General features: G+C 36.3%; 1 protein-coding gene across 6 annotated transcripts in view; it reads right to left on the bottom strand.

Moving 5' to 3' along the window:
* LOC114532247 (zinc transporter ZIP10-like) overlaps window positions 1-12,955 on the bottom strand; it is a 40,511-nt gene that overhangs the window by 5,559 nt on the left and 21,997 nt on the right. For all 6 annotated transcript variants that reach the window (XM_028553994.1, XM_028553919.1, XM_028554070.1 and 3 more), the window contains 2 exons: window positions 7,239-7,291; window positions 284-708 (listed from right to left, as the gene is read on the bottom strand). In XM_028553994.1, coding sequence (XP_028409795.1) covers window positions 284-708; window positions 7,239-7,269 — 456 coding nt within the window. In that variant the 5' untranslated portion in view covers window positions 7,270-7,291. The remainder of the gene's footprint in view (window positions 1-283; window positions 709-7,238; window positions 7,292-12,955) is intronic.

Below are 12,955 nucleotides of genomic sequence, written 5' to 3' on the forward strand. Positions count from 1 at the left end.
AATAACCAATATATAACCATAAAGGAAGTGTCGTTCAGAGCAGATCCGGTATAGGGTAATCGGGACCTTAATCTTTTACTTGTAAACATTTTTACATGACATGTACACAAGTTTCGTGAGTTGAATAATCAATCACAACACAGCAGTAACATGATGAATTGATGCATTTTGGCAACCTTCAAACTTAAGCTTGTTCGGATCAAGGAAAATCCGAGCAGTTGAAGGGTTTCAGGTAGAAATTCAAGTAGTGAATGGATTTCAGTTATAAAATGAGCATTCTCACCTTTCCTTCTTCGTGGCCCTCCTCGTCGTCGTGGCCCTCCTCCTCGTCGTCGTGGCCCTCCTCCTCGTCGTGGCCTTCCTCCTCGTCGTGGCCTTCCTCTTTGCCCCCCTTCTCGTCATGATCTTTTTCATCTTCGTGGTGTTCCTCTCCATTCTCCTTCGTATTATCGACTAGTTTCTCTTGAGTTTTCTCATTGCCATGGCCGTGACCATGGCCGTCATCAGCTGCCTTGGCGCTGCATTCACCCAACTTTGTGGTGAAATTACACAACTGCGACACCGGCATATTGCCATCTTTATCGAAATATTTCTCATAAAAACCTTCGAGAAGTTCTTCTGTGGACGAGTGATGTTCCTCCTCCGGTTCTGTATGATTACTCGTCGTGTTTTTCGCAAACGTGCTCACCGACAACCAGCAGAGCAATACTAACAATAGCAAAGAATACGAGAAGCATTTATTCATCTTGATTAGATTAATGTCAAAACGTCTCTCGTTTCGAGAGTTAAATATGTTTGCTTAAAACTATCGCCAGTTGAAGTAGATGTCGAAGCTTTATGTCTGACTCTCTGGTCGTGTATTTTTACCGTGTTTATATACGTGTGTGTCAGTGCTATATGATTTCAGGATGATTCAATTCGGACGGATGCGTGTGGTTTTTTATATCAACACAGATTGTTAGCCAACGTACATAGCTCACGGTCTAGAATAGGGGCGTTTATTTTAATAATTGAGAGCATTTTCCGGTCGCAGCAGGAATGCAAAGCGATAAAAAAAATGCAATGAGCTAACATATGCCATTAAAGGTATGAATATTATAGGAAGAATTCGCGGTTCGTATGGTTAGACGACAAAGCGAATTGCCGACAGTTCGTATCTGGCAATTGTTTCTAACTCACGACTACATCACTATATGCATTGCATCGCAACCCTTTATTAGGATTGTCATGAAATTTGGGCGTTTGTATGACTTCATCGAAACATTGCGTTTATTTACTCTTGACGTTGACGTGTGAAATGAAGAGAAAGTCAAAGGACGATTTCACAATAACACGTTCATGTGGTCGCTATATATAAATGAACACATTAAGGCCTTCCTTGTTAGGGGGGTTTAAAAATTACAGATGCTTTTTTTTTTCAGACATCATCTTTTCATGTTATGGGAATATACGACGACGTGACGTTATGAAAGTAACGATAATGTTCGCACATGAACTGGTGATGTTTTGTACAAGCGACAAGCCGACAACCCAAATTTGCCGCAACCCAATCGCAATATTTCGAAGTATATTTTGAGATCTTCCAGAATGCGTTACTAATCTTTATCTACTTTCCATTTGAGGCAACATTTGTGGTCTTAAACTTTCCACAGTTCTGCAATGAGCCGGTAGTCGAGTGGTCTTAGGCTAGCGTTATTCTAATTCTGTTCCGCATGGGACTGTTTCATTCCAAGTCGTTTTTCTTTATCACTTTGACAACGACACGGAGTTATTCGATGTCTTAAATCGTGTCCCCTAAATTTTTGCGTCCTGCGCAGTTCGCCGTATTTAAATTGCATGAGAGCGGCGATTATAGAATCTAATTGTTTATGACACAAGGGTCAGACGTTGACACACGATCTCTGGTCATATAAGTATAGTTCTAAGATGAACGAATAAGCTATCTTCAAAAATTCGGATTTCTGGCTTGAATTTCAGTCCAGGTATTTGGGCAATTTACATAGCATAAGCACGCACTTGGCATTGACGAACCAACAGATTTCCAAAAAAAATGCAACGCGCTACATAACTGTAAAATTGCTTTGAAATGACGAGTTTCTGAATTTAGAAACATTAAACATTCGGAAATGAGTTGATCAGAATTCTGTCGTATATAGTTGTAATTAATTGTATAGCTACAATTTTTGTTACAATAAAAATTATATAACATTTGTATGTGGTCGCAATGATTTTAATGTGATATATATATATTTGGTATGTTTCAACATATGTTTTGCTGTTCGCTCTTTAGGTTATGAAATAGAAAATATAGGTATACGAAGGTAACCAAGTTCTGTTATCCAACCGATTACATGCCCGAATAAAACGGATTGGGGAAGAAACCGCGAAAGAAATATACCCACCAATTAATTATACAACCGTAATTAACTTGACCACGCTACTTATCATGAAGTACCCAAACAATAAAAACACCATTTATACTAGATCATAAGTCCTTTCGAACGTGCGGTTAACGCAGAAATTATTTCTGTTATTGCTAAAATTATTATTGGCGACGGAATAGTTCCTACATCATAATCTGAACAGCCGAAATATGCTTGAATATATATATATATCGGCGGCTGACAATTAGGCTTTACAAATATTTATTATAGATACGGTATAAAGTGTCAGGGCTATATAGGATAAACGCGAATGACTAAAGGGCCGTACCGAGTATTTCGAAACCCGAACCGTTTAAACAGTAGTTTATTTGTGTCCGAATAGGCTCAAAGCTTTCCCATACTAGCTTTTAGGATAGTCACCCTCACCACGGGTAATCAAATAAGGGGATTTAACTGCTCCTCCCCACCATTACCAATCACCCTCATGCATCACCCCCTTCGGTATGCCCTGGCGATAGCTTTTAATCTTCTATCATTGTTTGCTCTTGAAATAAACAGAATTATGTTGAATAAAAAACTCGTCATTTCTGGTTAATGGCATACACTGTGGTATTTTTCAATATCCTTTTTTCCTTAATGCCTAATTCCAAGTGTTTACGTAACTTACACATTGCACGAATATTTGTATAAAAAAATTTAGCCGGATGAGCGGGCTTTTTGCCAGCGACCCGTGTTTAAATTTAAAACTCTCTCCCAAGGTATAACGTGTGCCTACATCTGTCACATTTCTATTAACTGTGATCTGACTCAGGACCTTACAGTAATTTCGGAGTGCACTCGCTGCACCTCCGCAATGACGCATTAGGTCGTGCCTTTTCCTAGGGGGGAAAGAATATGCTGACATTAAAATGGACAAAGGAGGCTTTATATGTTTGTCATCATGCTGTATCACCTACGTTTAGACTCATGGGGTTGTGATTCATTTTAATTAACAAAAAAAGGATGGTGATCATATTTATATTAGGTCTGCATTCATTTCTGTTTACGAAACGACTCTCAAGCATTTACCCCACCCAACTTTGATAACAACACCTACGGCGATGATTTTAGCATAAGCGTATCGATATAATCATGGTAATTGACAAATGTATTGGCCATATATATATCATTTGACCCCAATAGTCCGCTATACGTGATTGTTGAATAGTGCAATCTAACCGCAGCTAAACCCCTAATCTTCTCATTCCCCACACTGCTAGGGCGTTATCGAAGGTTTATTATACACGTATAGTCAGACATACGATTAGCCTACACATGCATGTTTAAACGAACGCACTTTAACAGATTTCCGGCACTAAAGTGCGCTAAACATTTCATATTCATATTTTTTAAATATGCTCAAGCAGTCGAGCAAGCGTACAAAACGTAAATTCATCTTCACATTTAGTGCGAAAAATTATCGACATTTGACCATAAAAGGGATAGGAAAATTTTACAAAAAAATCATATTTCTATCGTTGGCTCCAAACTGCAATGAGGTTTGACGCGTTGAAAGTGAGACAGGACAAGAAAGCAGAGGCTTAAGATTAATTTTCACCGTCGCGTTTTTTACGCATATACGCCTATATATACACGCCCGAAAAACCCTCCAAGTTTTTAGGAAAAAATTGTATGTTGGCAAAAACAAACTATATATCGTGCACACATCCGTAGTCACAGCCAATATATGCATGAGAATTTATATTCTTCCTATGTTGTTCTACATGAACATATGATTTCATTGTTTAATAAAACTTTAATCGCAATGCATGTTTGCTTTTTGAACTGAAAAGTAAAAAAAAACTAAAAAAAAACAAACACAGAGTGAACCCGCTTATCAATACCAGGAAAAAAATAATACAAGCTCTAAAACGGCAGTAACAATTTCAAATGATTACTTCAGATTCATTTATTGGACTAATTTTTATCAGTTAAAACAACAAAAAAATAGTCCAAATTAGTTGTTTTAACAATCTGAAGAGTTTACAGAAAGGTGTAAAAATTTCTTTCCTTAGTTTGATCCAAGACAGTGGCGAATTTAGGAATAGTCAAACTAAATTATAACAGCTCACATCTGAGTAAAATAATTCTCTCGCAGATTTGAGGAAATATTCTTTTGAAATTGAGATTTAATTGCATCCTTATTCGACGTGCTTACAAAACAAAGAAACACCACACGCGAGACATTTATAGGTATGCATAACTTGTGGCCCCATGACAGCGTTGCCACTTGCCATGCATTCTTAAGACGCCTTCAAATGGGCCATTTTCATGACTTGTTCACAACATGCAGTGACGACAAATGGAAACCAGGCTTACGTTGCTCAAAAAACGATTCACTTCAAGTTCATCATGAATTATTTCAAGTCCCGTTATAAATTCGTTCTTATATAAACCATCAAACACTATCACAGTTCGCTCTGGGAGGAGAAATTGTGTCTGCGGAATAATTTTTAAAAATTTGTAGTATAGTATAATAACGCCAACAATCCAGATGGTTGCAACTTTTTTTGTTGGCCCTCATTTCGACCATTCAGTTTTTATGGTGTAAAGTTTTTCAAACGTATACAGTGGAGTATGAGGCATGGGATATAATTGAGATTGTTAACTATCCCTAATTAGATTTGGTTATGAGCCTCTTCACCCCACTCTTTTGGAATATAACTTAAAAGCATATTATCTGTCAATACGAGGTATGCATGCACTTGATACCTTTTTCCGGAGGGTAAGTTTTAAGTGCTTTTTCCCATTGGCGCCATAGATAAGCACACTCGAGCTAACCATCAATAAAAAACGACGTATATATGTCTTAATAGGATAACTGTAGCGGTGGTCATGCATATGCAGCAAATGATGTTTCTGCAATGATTCTTCTTCAATTTTTAATATTCATGAAGGAGACAACGCTTCTGAGAATTAAAAACGCGTCCTATACTAAGTTCACTAACGCGATTTTAAGCAGAACATTTCAAATGAGATCCGATTTATGCATGTGTCAAATTCTTGACAATTGAGCTGGCTAAACGTCTTTGTTTTTCATGACGGGTAAGAAGCACATATATTTTTCGGAAAAAGAGTTCCCAAAATTTCGTAATCCATAGATTTAGCATCCCTTCACACGGCATGATAAAGCAAATGGTTCCTTTATTTTGAATGCTCAGAATTTATATATATATAGACATATAGTTTTCCTTTCCACCGAACAACTATCAACGTTTAGTATACATCCGACTATGGTCTATTACAAATCCTACATTCTGATTGGCTACTCAACCATTGTCTATTCGTGATAGTGAACGTTTGGGAAAAATTCATTCGCGCGACCGTATAAAATTGAATCAATTAAATTATTTCCCGGTGTAATTGCGGTGTATCGATTATTTTCTCGAAATCAATATATCTAGGTACAGGGTGTATACTAAAACAATTAGACAACTCACCTTCGTTGTCTATATTTGAGCGAATAGTCAACTCAGGCTTCGCCTTCATAGACAACTTGGACTCGTTGTCTAATTGTTAAATAGCACATCTTTCGACTTAATTTTCGACAACAGTAAGTTGGATTTAACTGCATGGGACCATTCAACATTGCCGTCATTGGCTTAAATCAGTCGTAGCAAATGCATGCGTGATCTACTGTCCAGTACACATGAATTGACCGGAAACGATTGCGGTTTAAATAAGGCTTGCGTCAATGGGATATAATGATTTGTCAAACTATACAGCATATCTGTACAAAACCATACTGACACGAATTATCTGATACGCAGCGACAATTAGCCTTTCTTATGATGAACATAGCAATTGTACCCAAATAGTTTTAGGGTACTTTCAATTTTCCTAATTATTCAAAACAATATATTACAAAGGGAAACTCTTCAGAATCACTTATCATTTAGGTGTAAATGTACACTTAAAATGATAAATAGTTGCCGTTGGGTAGTTTCATACGCTCGAAGGCGTAAAATGAGGAATGCGTTGTTTTACACTACTGTAGCCGGTTGTATAAAATTCTTTCACTACATTTTGCATAATCCTAGTTACCTCAGAAATACACGACTCTGATTGTCCAATCCTGTCACTAAATACAGTTGAAACGTAAAAGTTAACTAGCTTTTTATACAACTGGCCCCAGATTGCATAAAATAAGAAATGCTATTAAAAAATAGCGCATACTGAAATTTTTAGCATGTTGTTGATTTCATTAATTCATGACTACAGATAGCATTGCCTTTAAAACAGTTCTTAAAAAATCATAGCATGCAGTTATTCATACACCGGAGAACAACACTTTGGAAGGGTGCCTAATACACGATTATACAATTATACACGCAATGTTATAAGCCGCGCAGTATATTGCGGTTAAAAGGCATATGCATGAGAAAGGATGGGCGAGAAAATATATTCCAGTAGCTTTTATTCTCTTCCGCCACAGCCCCTATAATTTTAACTTTGGATCACAAACAAATTTACGTCGATCGTCACTATGCCTATTGGTGTGACTAAGTGGAATGAAGGTGACATGAGGCGAGGCCGGAAACTCTCTACACGCTTTAGAACCATTATGTCCTTGATTGACTTGAAAGATATAGCTATATATATAAGAATTACTAGAATAATTGGATCTCCCCTATTCACTAAAGATCTATAAATGGCACGTTGTCTGGGCCCACTGCACTTTATAGCGTTGCGCAATGGTGATAAAAAGTTGGCTGACTGGTTTCGCCATGCAGTCACTTGCATGCAAAATACTTAAATATATTGCTGCTAAGCAAGTTATCGTTTTATTTTTAGCAAATTCCATTCGGAAATTACCTGCTGTCAGTAATCCAATTCTCGTCTTCATTTTCTTTCTTATATTTTTATCCCTGCAAACACAAAGAAAGAGCCGTTGTAGTGAAAATTAAAGGTACCAAGTAATTGGCGGAGAACACCACTTCCTTTCTTAGCTATGTTGCCTTGCCATATTTAGGCCCTGACTCGTCCCCAGTTGTATATGGTATTTAAGTAGCAGTATTTTTTATCGAGTAGCATTTTTTTATTAGAAGAATATTTTGAGATGACGTAAGTATATTTTGTCGTCAGTGTTTGAGTGAGATTTATTGATAATTCATATGAAACGTGAGATTTATTGACTATATACAGTATATTTGAGTGCAATAAATCTTACCCTTCACAAAACCACTGATGACAAAATACTGATGTCAAAATATTCTTCTAATAAATACAACCGATTTTACTTATCTCAAAGTATTCTTCTAATAAAAAAATACTGCTGATTAGGTTCCATAGACGGCTGGGGAAGAGCCATATTTAGGCCCCGTCTCCAAGAGCAAATCTTAGATGACAAATTTCATGTGACAAATATAGTTTGCCCAGGGACATTCATTATACATGTCAACGCGGGGCAATTCTTTACATGTCATCATGCAGGGAAATTCTTTTGCGAATGCTAACTCTTCAGGTAATAGAAAATTTGCTAAAGAAAATTTGCTATTGCAAATGCATAGAGAGAATATATCACCCGGCTTTCTCCAGGTTTGTCAGTTTCAAAGCATAGAAAATATACTGAACATATGTGCAGTGTATTTGTGCTTATATACATATCGTTCAGTGAACCTACAATTACGACCACATCAGCTACGCTGTAAACTTATCGTGTTAAAATAAATGCTTTATTATTATTATATTATTATTATTATTATTTTATTTATTTTGTACATCGGCGAATTTCAAAATAATGAAAACTGCACAGCCAAATTTTTAATCCTGTAAGTAAGTAGAATCGTAAAGAAGGAACAACGCCGGCCCTAATGACGTGAACCATGCAGTGGGCGCCTTGGGATCGCTCCATAGACGGTCGGTATAGCAGCAGACTGCGATAGCAGATATTTCGTAAAGGCAAATAGCTATATGCCTGACCCACAAATATATCTGTATAGCTAACCTAATATTTTATAATTTAATACTTTATAACCTAATACTTATATAATATTCTTGTATGTTTGCATGGTGACAGTCAATAAGTAACTTAGCTTGTAGGTACACCACTTAAGTATATTTAATACTGCAAAGCTTTCGGTCTGTTAACCCGGGCCTTCATCAGTGCAATCACAGAGGAGATATGGATCAATCACTCCATGGAGAGGATATATATCAATCTCTCCTCTGTGGTGGAATTACCTAAATACACATTTACACGTCACGTTTACACGTTAGTCGTGATTGACATTGAAAAGAGCACGCCACGTACTATTGAGTGGCTTACCCTCTTGGGCGATAGTTTGATGTTTATAGATTCAATAGATTCTCTCATTTTAAAATATATAAAGTATAAGTACTGATATAAGTACTATAATTTATATTTTCCTTTAGAGCGATGGTGAACCAATTTGAAATTTTGTCATATTTTAAAAAAATATATAAAATTCAAAAATGTAAACAGTGTGTTTGTTTACATTACCGACTGGAAATCATCTTAAAGTATAAGTACTTTAAATGATACCAGCGACTCTCTGTGGTTTTTAAATGCGCGCAGGCGAGAACGAATAATGCCGGTTTTCCACTAGCGATATTTTTCGCGCGAAGCGACTTTATTCCTTTGTATTTGAGCAATTTGTTCCAGATGGTTGCAGTTGAGAGCTCTGGAACAAAAGTAAAATGTCGATTCGCGCGAAAAATATCGCTAGTAGAAAACCGGCTTTAGAAGACGCTACAACCGGACACCGAACCAGTCGCTGATGTTCGTATTTGGCGCCATATAGACGTAATGTTTTTATTCATGTAATTTATTCGATATATACGCATATCATTGTACGAAACGTTGCACGATTCTATAATCTATAGTGGACTTGGAAATATGGTATATACATGCACGGGTTTCATATTTCATTACATATCTCTGAGACTGTTTCTGGAATTAGTAAGTATATTTCTGTCACAATCTTTTTTTAAACAGGTGGACCAGTAAAATTCAACTCTATATTAAAAGATAGCTATAGTTAGCTTTAACTATATATGCGTATATAGCTGCGCTAAAAATAGTTGAAAAAAAAAGCATAGAAAGGTCGACGCTCATGCTTTACATGCACCATATGTGGATGAACGCAGTGAACTGTACCTCTTCAACATGCGTTACGTTATACATTTGTTGATTACGCAGAGTCAATATCTTCCGTATAAGGATGGGTGCTCAATAAGCTTACTCTATGCCTTTGGCATTGCCAATAATACTCCTTTTTTGTGCTGCGAGACATTTGCCACGTTTCGCTTTTGCTTGTCTGTGTGGGAAGGCGATTATCCCATTATGGGTATGTTCATGGTGGCAAGGTATATCAGGCACCTTTCACCTTGGCAAATGATTAAAATTCCAGATTGCGTAGAAAATCCTTGACTTACATGTTATATTTCAAGCCTTTTCAAGCCTGCTTTACCTTGCAACTTCATTATTAAAAATTTCAGGCCACGCTGACATGTATATATGGAGGAAAACCGATGAATGTAAACGTGGAGTCTTATTGTGGGTACGATCAATGCACTATACTCGTGGGAATTCAATTTAATCCCATCGTCTTTTTTGACGTAAATGATGATTTGAGTATAAGGCTTTACCGATAACGAATGATTTCGAAATATTAATAAGAAATATATATATACTGTCGTCTTCAGATGGGCCTAACAAAAGGTCCTTCAAAGATCTCTAAATGATCACAACAAATTTTTACTTTTCTATAATTTGTATACATAATCCCTCTGTGGTTATTTTTATTTCAATCCCTGGGTAATCCCAGACACACGCTGTTTTCATGAGTAGAAATAAAAACAACATTTGTCAACCAACAATTTGCGGAATGCGAATGGAGTATATATTAGGTATGAAGACCTTGGTTTTATTTGGCAAGGTAAAAAAATTTCTCGCTGTGAATAGCATGCTAGGAAGATTAAACGATAAGCATAACGATAATAATAAAATTGGATTAATTCTACCAAGGAATAATATCCTATACGGTATACAGTTTGCAGTATGGAGTGAGAGAACGCTGAGATAACTAGAACAATGTATCCTAGCTGCCATCCTTGAATACGTCAATAAGGATAATTCCAGTTGTATTGATTTTTGATAGCATCAGGTTTCAATGTATCGATTCTAGCGAGTTCATCCGCACACTATATATATGTAGCCATCTTGGCTTCACCCAATCGTTTGCATGATTATACCATGCATGAGTATAACACCTTTCCGGTGTTCACTGGACTTACTAGCGTGTATCGAGTGCTTTCTGTCCGAAGGCCTATCGGAAAGTTCTGCATTGGAAGTTTCTTTTTACCACAAAAGTACGCTTGGCGTGATTCCTAAGCAAATTACCTTTGATGGAACACTGTGATTTCTTCGTCATTTATAAAAAAACATGTTCATTAATTCATTGTTAATCGCAGAATTGCAAGGTGAATATCTAAAAATGTTAATCCATGTCTAAAATATGTTCATCTATCTAAATGCCAACAATAAGCTTGATCAAAAAAAGTTACAAAAATGTCAACGGATGTTATCAATCTTAATCTTTTAGTAGACTGTTATAACAATGAAAGAACGCGGAGAAGGCCATAGTTATTTGATCCTTAGTTGGCAATTTGACCATATAACGGTCATGCATTTTTTATGTAGCTACACATATTGGGACTAAGGTCATAAAAAGGAAACGTCCCTAAAACTATATATGCCATATGCGTTGTAGCCATATACCATGTGAATTCTGTGAGCGCCGCGATAGACTACAGATAAACGTTACGTGCAACATGCATAGACGCTTAAAGATCTAAATATAAAACCAGCAACAGCTGTTGAAGGGATGAACATTTTACAAATTGGTGATTGCGTTATTTAACTGACGATTTTCACGCAGAAGATCAGATCAGACGTTTAGATCTTTCGGGATTGTATTAGCGCATAAATCTTTCGTAAAAAACCCAATCGAATTCATAACGTTTTTTATGTGTCAGTAATCTAAGGCAACATAAAACATTTATGCAAGTTATGCTTCATAAAAATTCCGATCGATTCAGGCTGGGTTGTCAAACGTGGAAAATGTCAACCATTTTTAGTAAACACATAGAGCAAAAAACCGTAACGCAGCCAAACCCTAAGTACCTTTTAAGCTGACTGGCATAAACTCATATATAACAGCCGTCCCACTTTAGACCGCTTCTGTGCGTTCGTTATATTCATTACAATGGGAGACTGCAAAATTTCACATTTTCCAATTTTGCAAGCATAAAAACTTCAATTCTTCAATAGCAAAGCGGATCTATTGCAAAATGGTGTCAAAAAACAGTAAATGATATAATAAGAAATATAGTGTTACAAACAAAGCGTACACAACCTTTTATAGAAGCATCTTGCGAGAAGAACTATAGGCCATGGCCATGATGAAATCATTCAGTGATATTAAATTTCATGATCTGAGCAGTTGAATTAATTACTAATTTATACTCTAAATCACAGTGCTTGGCAGGTATTCACTTTGCTGTGTGTCAGTACTGGTTATTAACTTATTACTATAGTCTATACCATTGTTGGCGATTACCATTATACAATACAACAAAGACAAAAGGTGTCCGATATCTTTTCTCAGCGTCACGATTATGATAAAGCAGGAACCGTGAAAGACCTTGGGGCTTTTTACTAATTGCTGGACCCACTTTTTGTGTCGATAAATTGATAATGGAAAGACATTATGTGGTCGGTATGTCGTTAGGGATTATCTGCACTTATAAACTATGATAAACTATGAACTTCTGACTGCCAATAAACCATGCATAGTCCAAGCAATCTATCTCTGGAATGCATGCATCGTCATGAGATCTACAATCTGCGTTAACTTCGTGATCGCAAAACACAAAAGAGTAAGCAAAACACTTTGTATGACTATACCATAGTAGCTTAATGCTCCATGGGACTATGCTATCTTTGAACTCGCATTCCAGTTTTCCTGCATATAATACACTAATTATAAAGTAATGATGAATGAAAGTACAGTAAACATTGATTATCCGATTACTTTTAAACATATTACCAAATGTGGAAACATAACCAAACTTACCATAAACAGCTCAAGAAATACTGTAAATAGTTATTATTCCAAAAATATAACGTAGCTACATCTCCTCGGGCATTAAGCAACTAGCAACTAGCTCAAAGATATTTTACGAATAACATTTTAATTGAGTTTATTAATCCTAGTCAATAATAGACATATAAAAGAATTACATAATTTCGTATTTAGCGAGTGTTTTATCACAATGTTTTCCCTGCTTGGCAACAACAGCCACGCTCGGAAAAAAACCGGCAAGTGGGCGACACATTTTGAATTCTTGAAAGAAAATGTCACAATTAATTTTCGAAAAGATTCAAAATAGTCTATATGATAGCAGACAGATTAAACAGATTAGATTTTCGCAGCTTTGCCTTATTTTGTCACGTTTTTCATTAAAACGAAGGTATTTTTTAAGCTGCTCTTATCATCTCCTATAAT

Source organism: Dendronephthya gigantea, unplaced genomic scaffold, assembly GCF_004324835.1.
Source record: "Dendronephthya gigantea isolate DGI-Jeju-01 unplaced genomic scaffold, DenGig_1.0 000000F, whole genome shotgun sequence".
NCBI lineage: Eukaryota > Metazoa > Cnidaria > Anthozoa > Malacalcyonacea > Nephtheidae > Dendronephthya > Dendronephthya gigantea.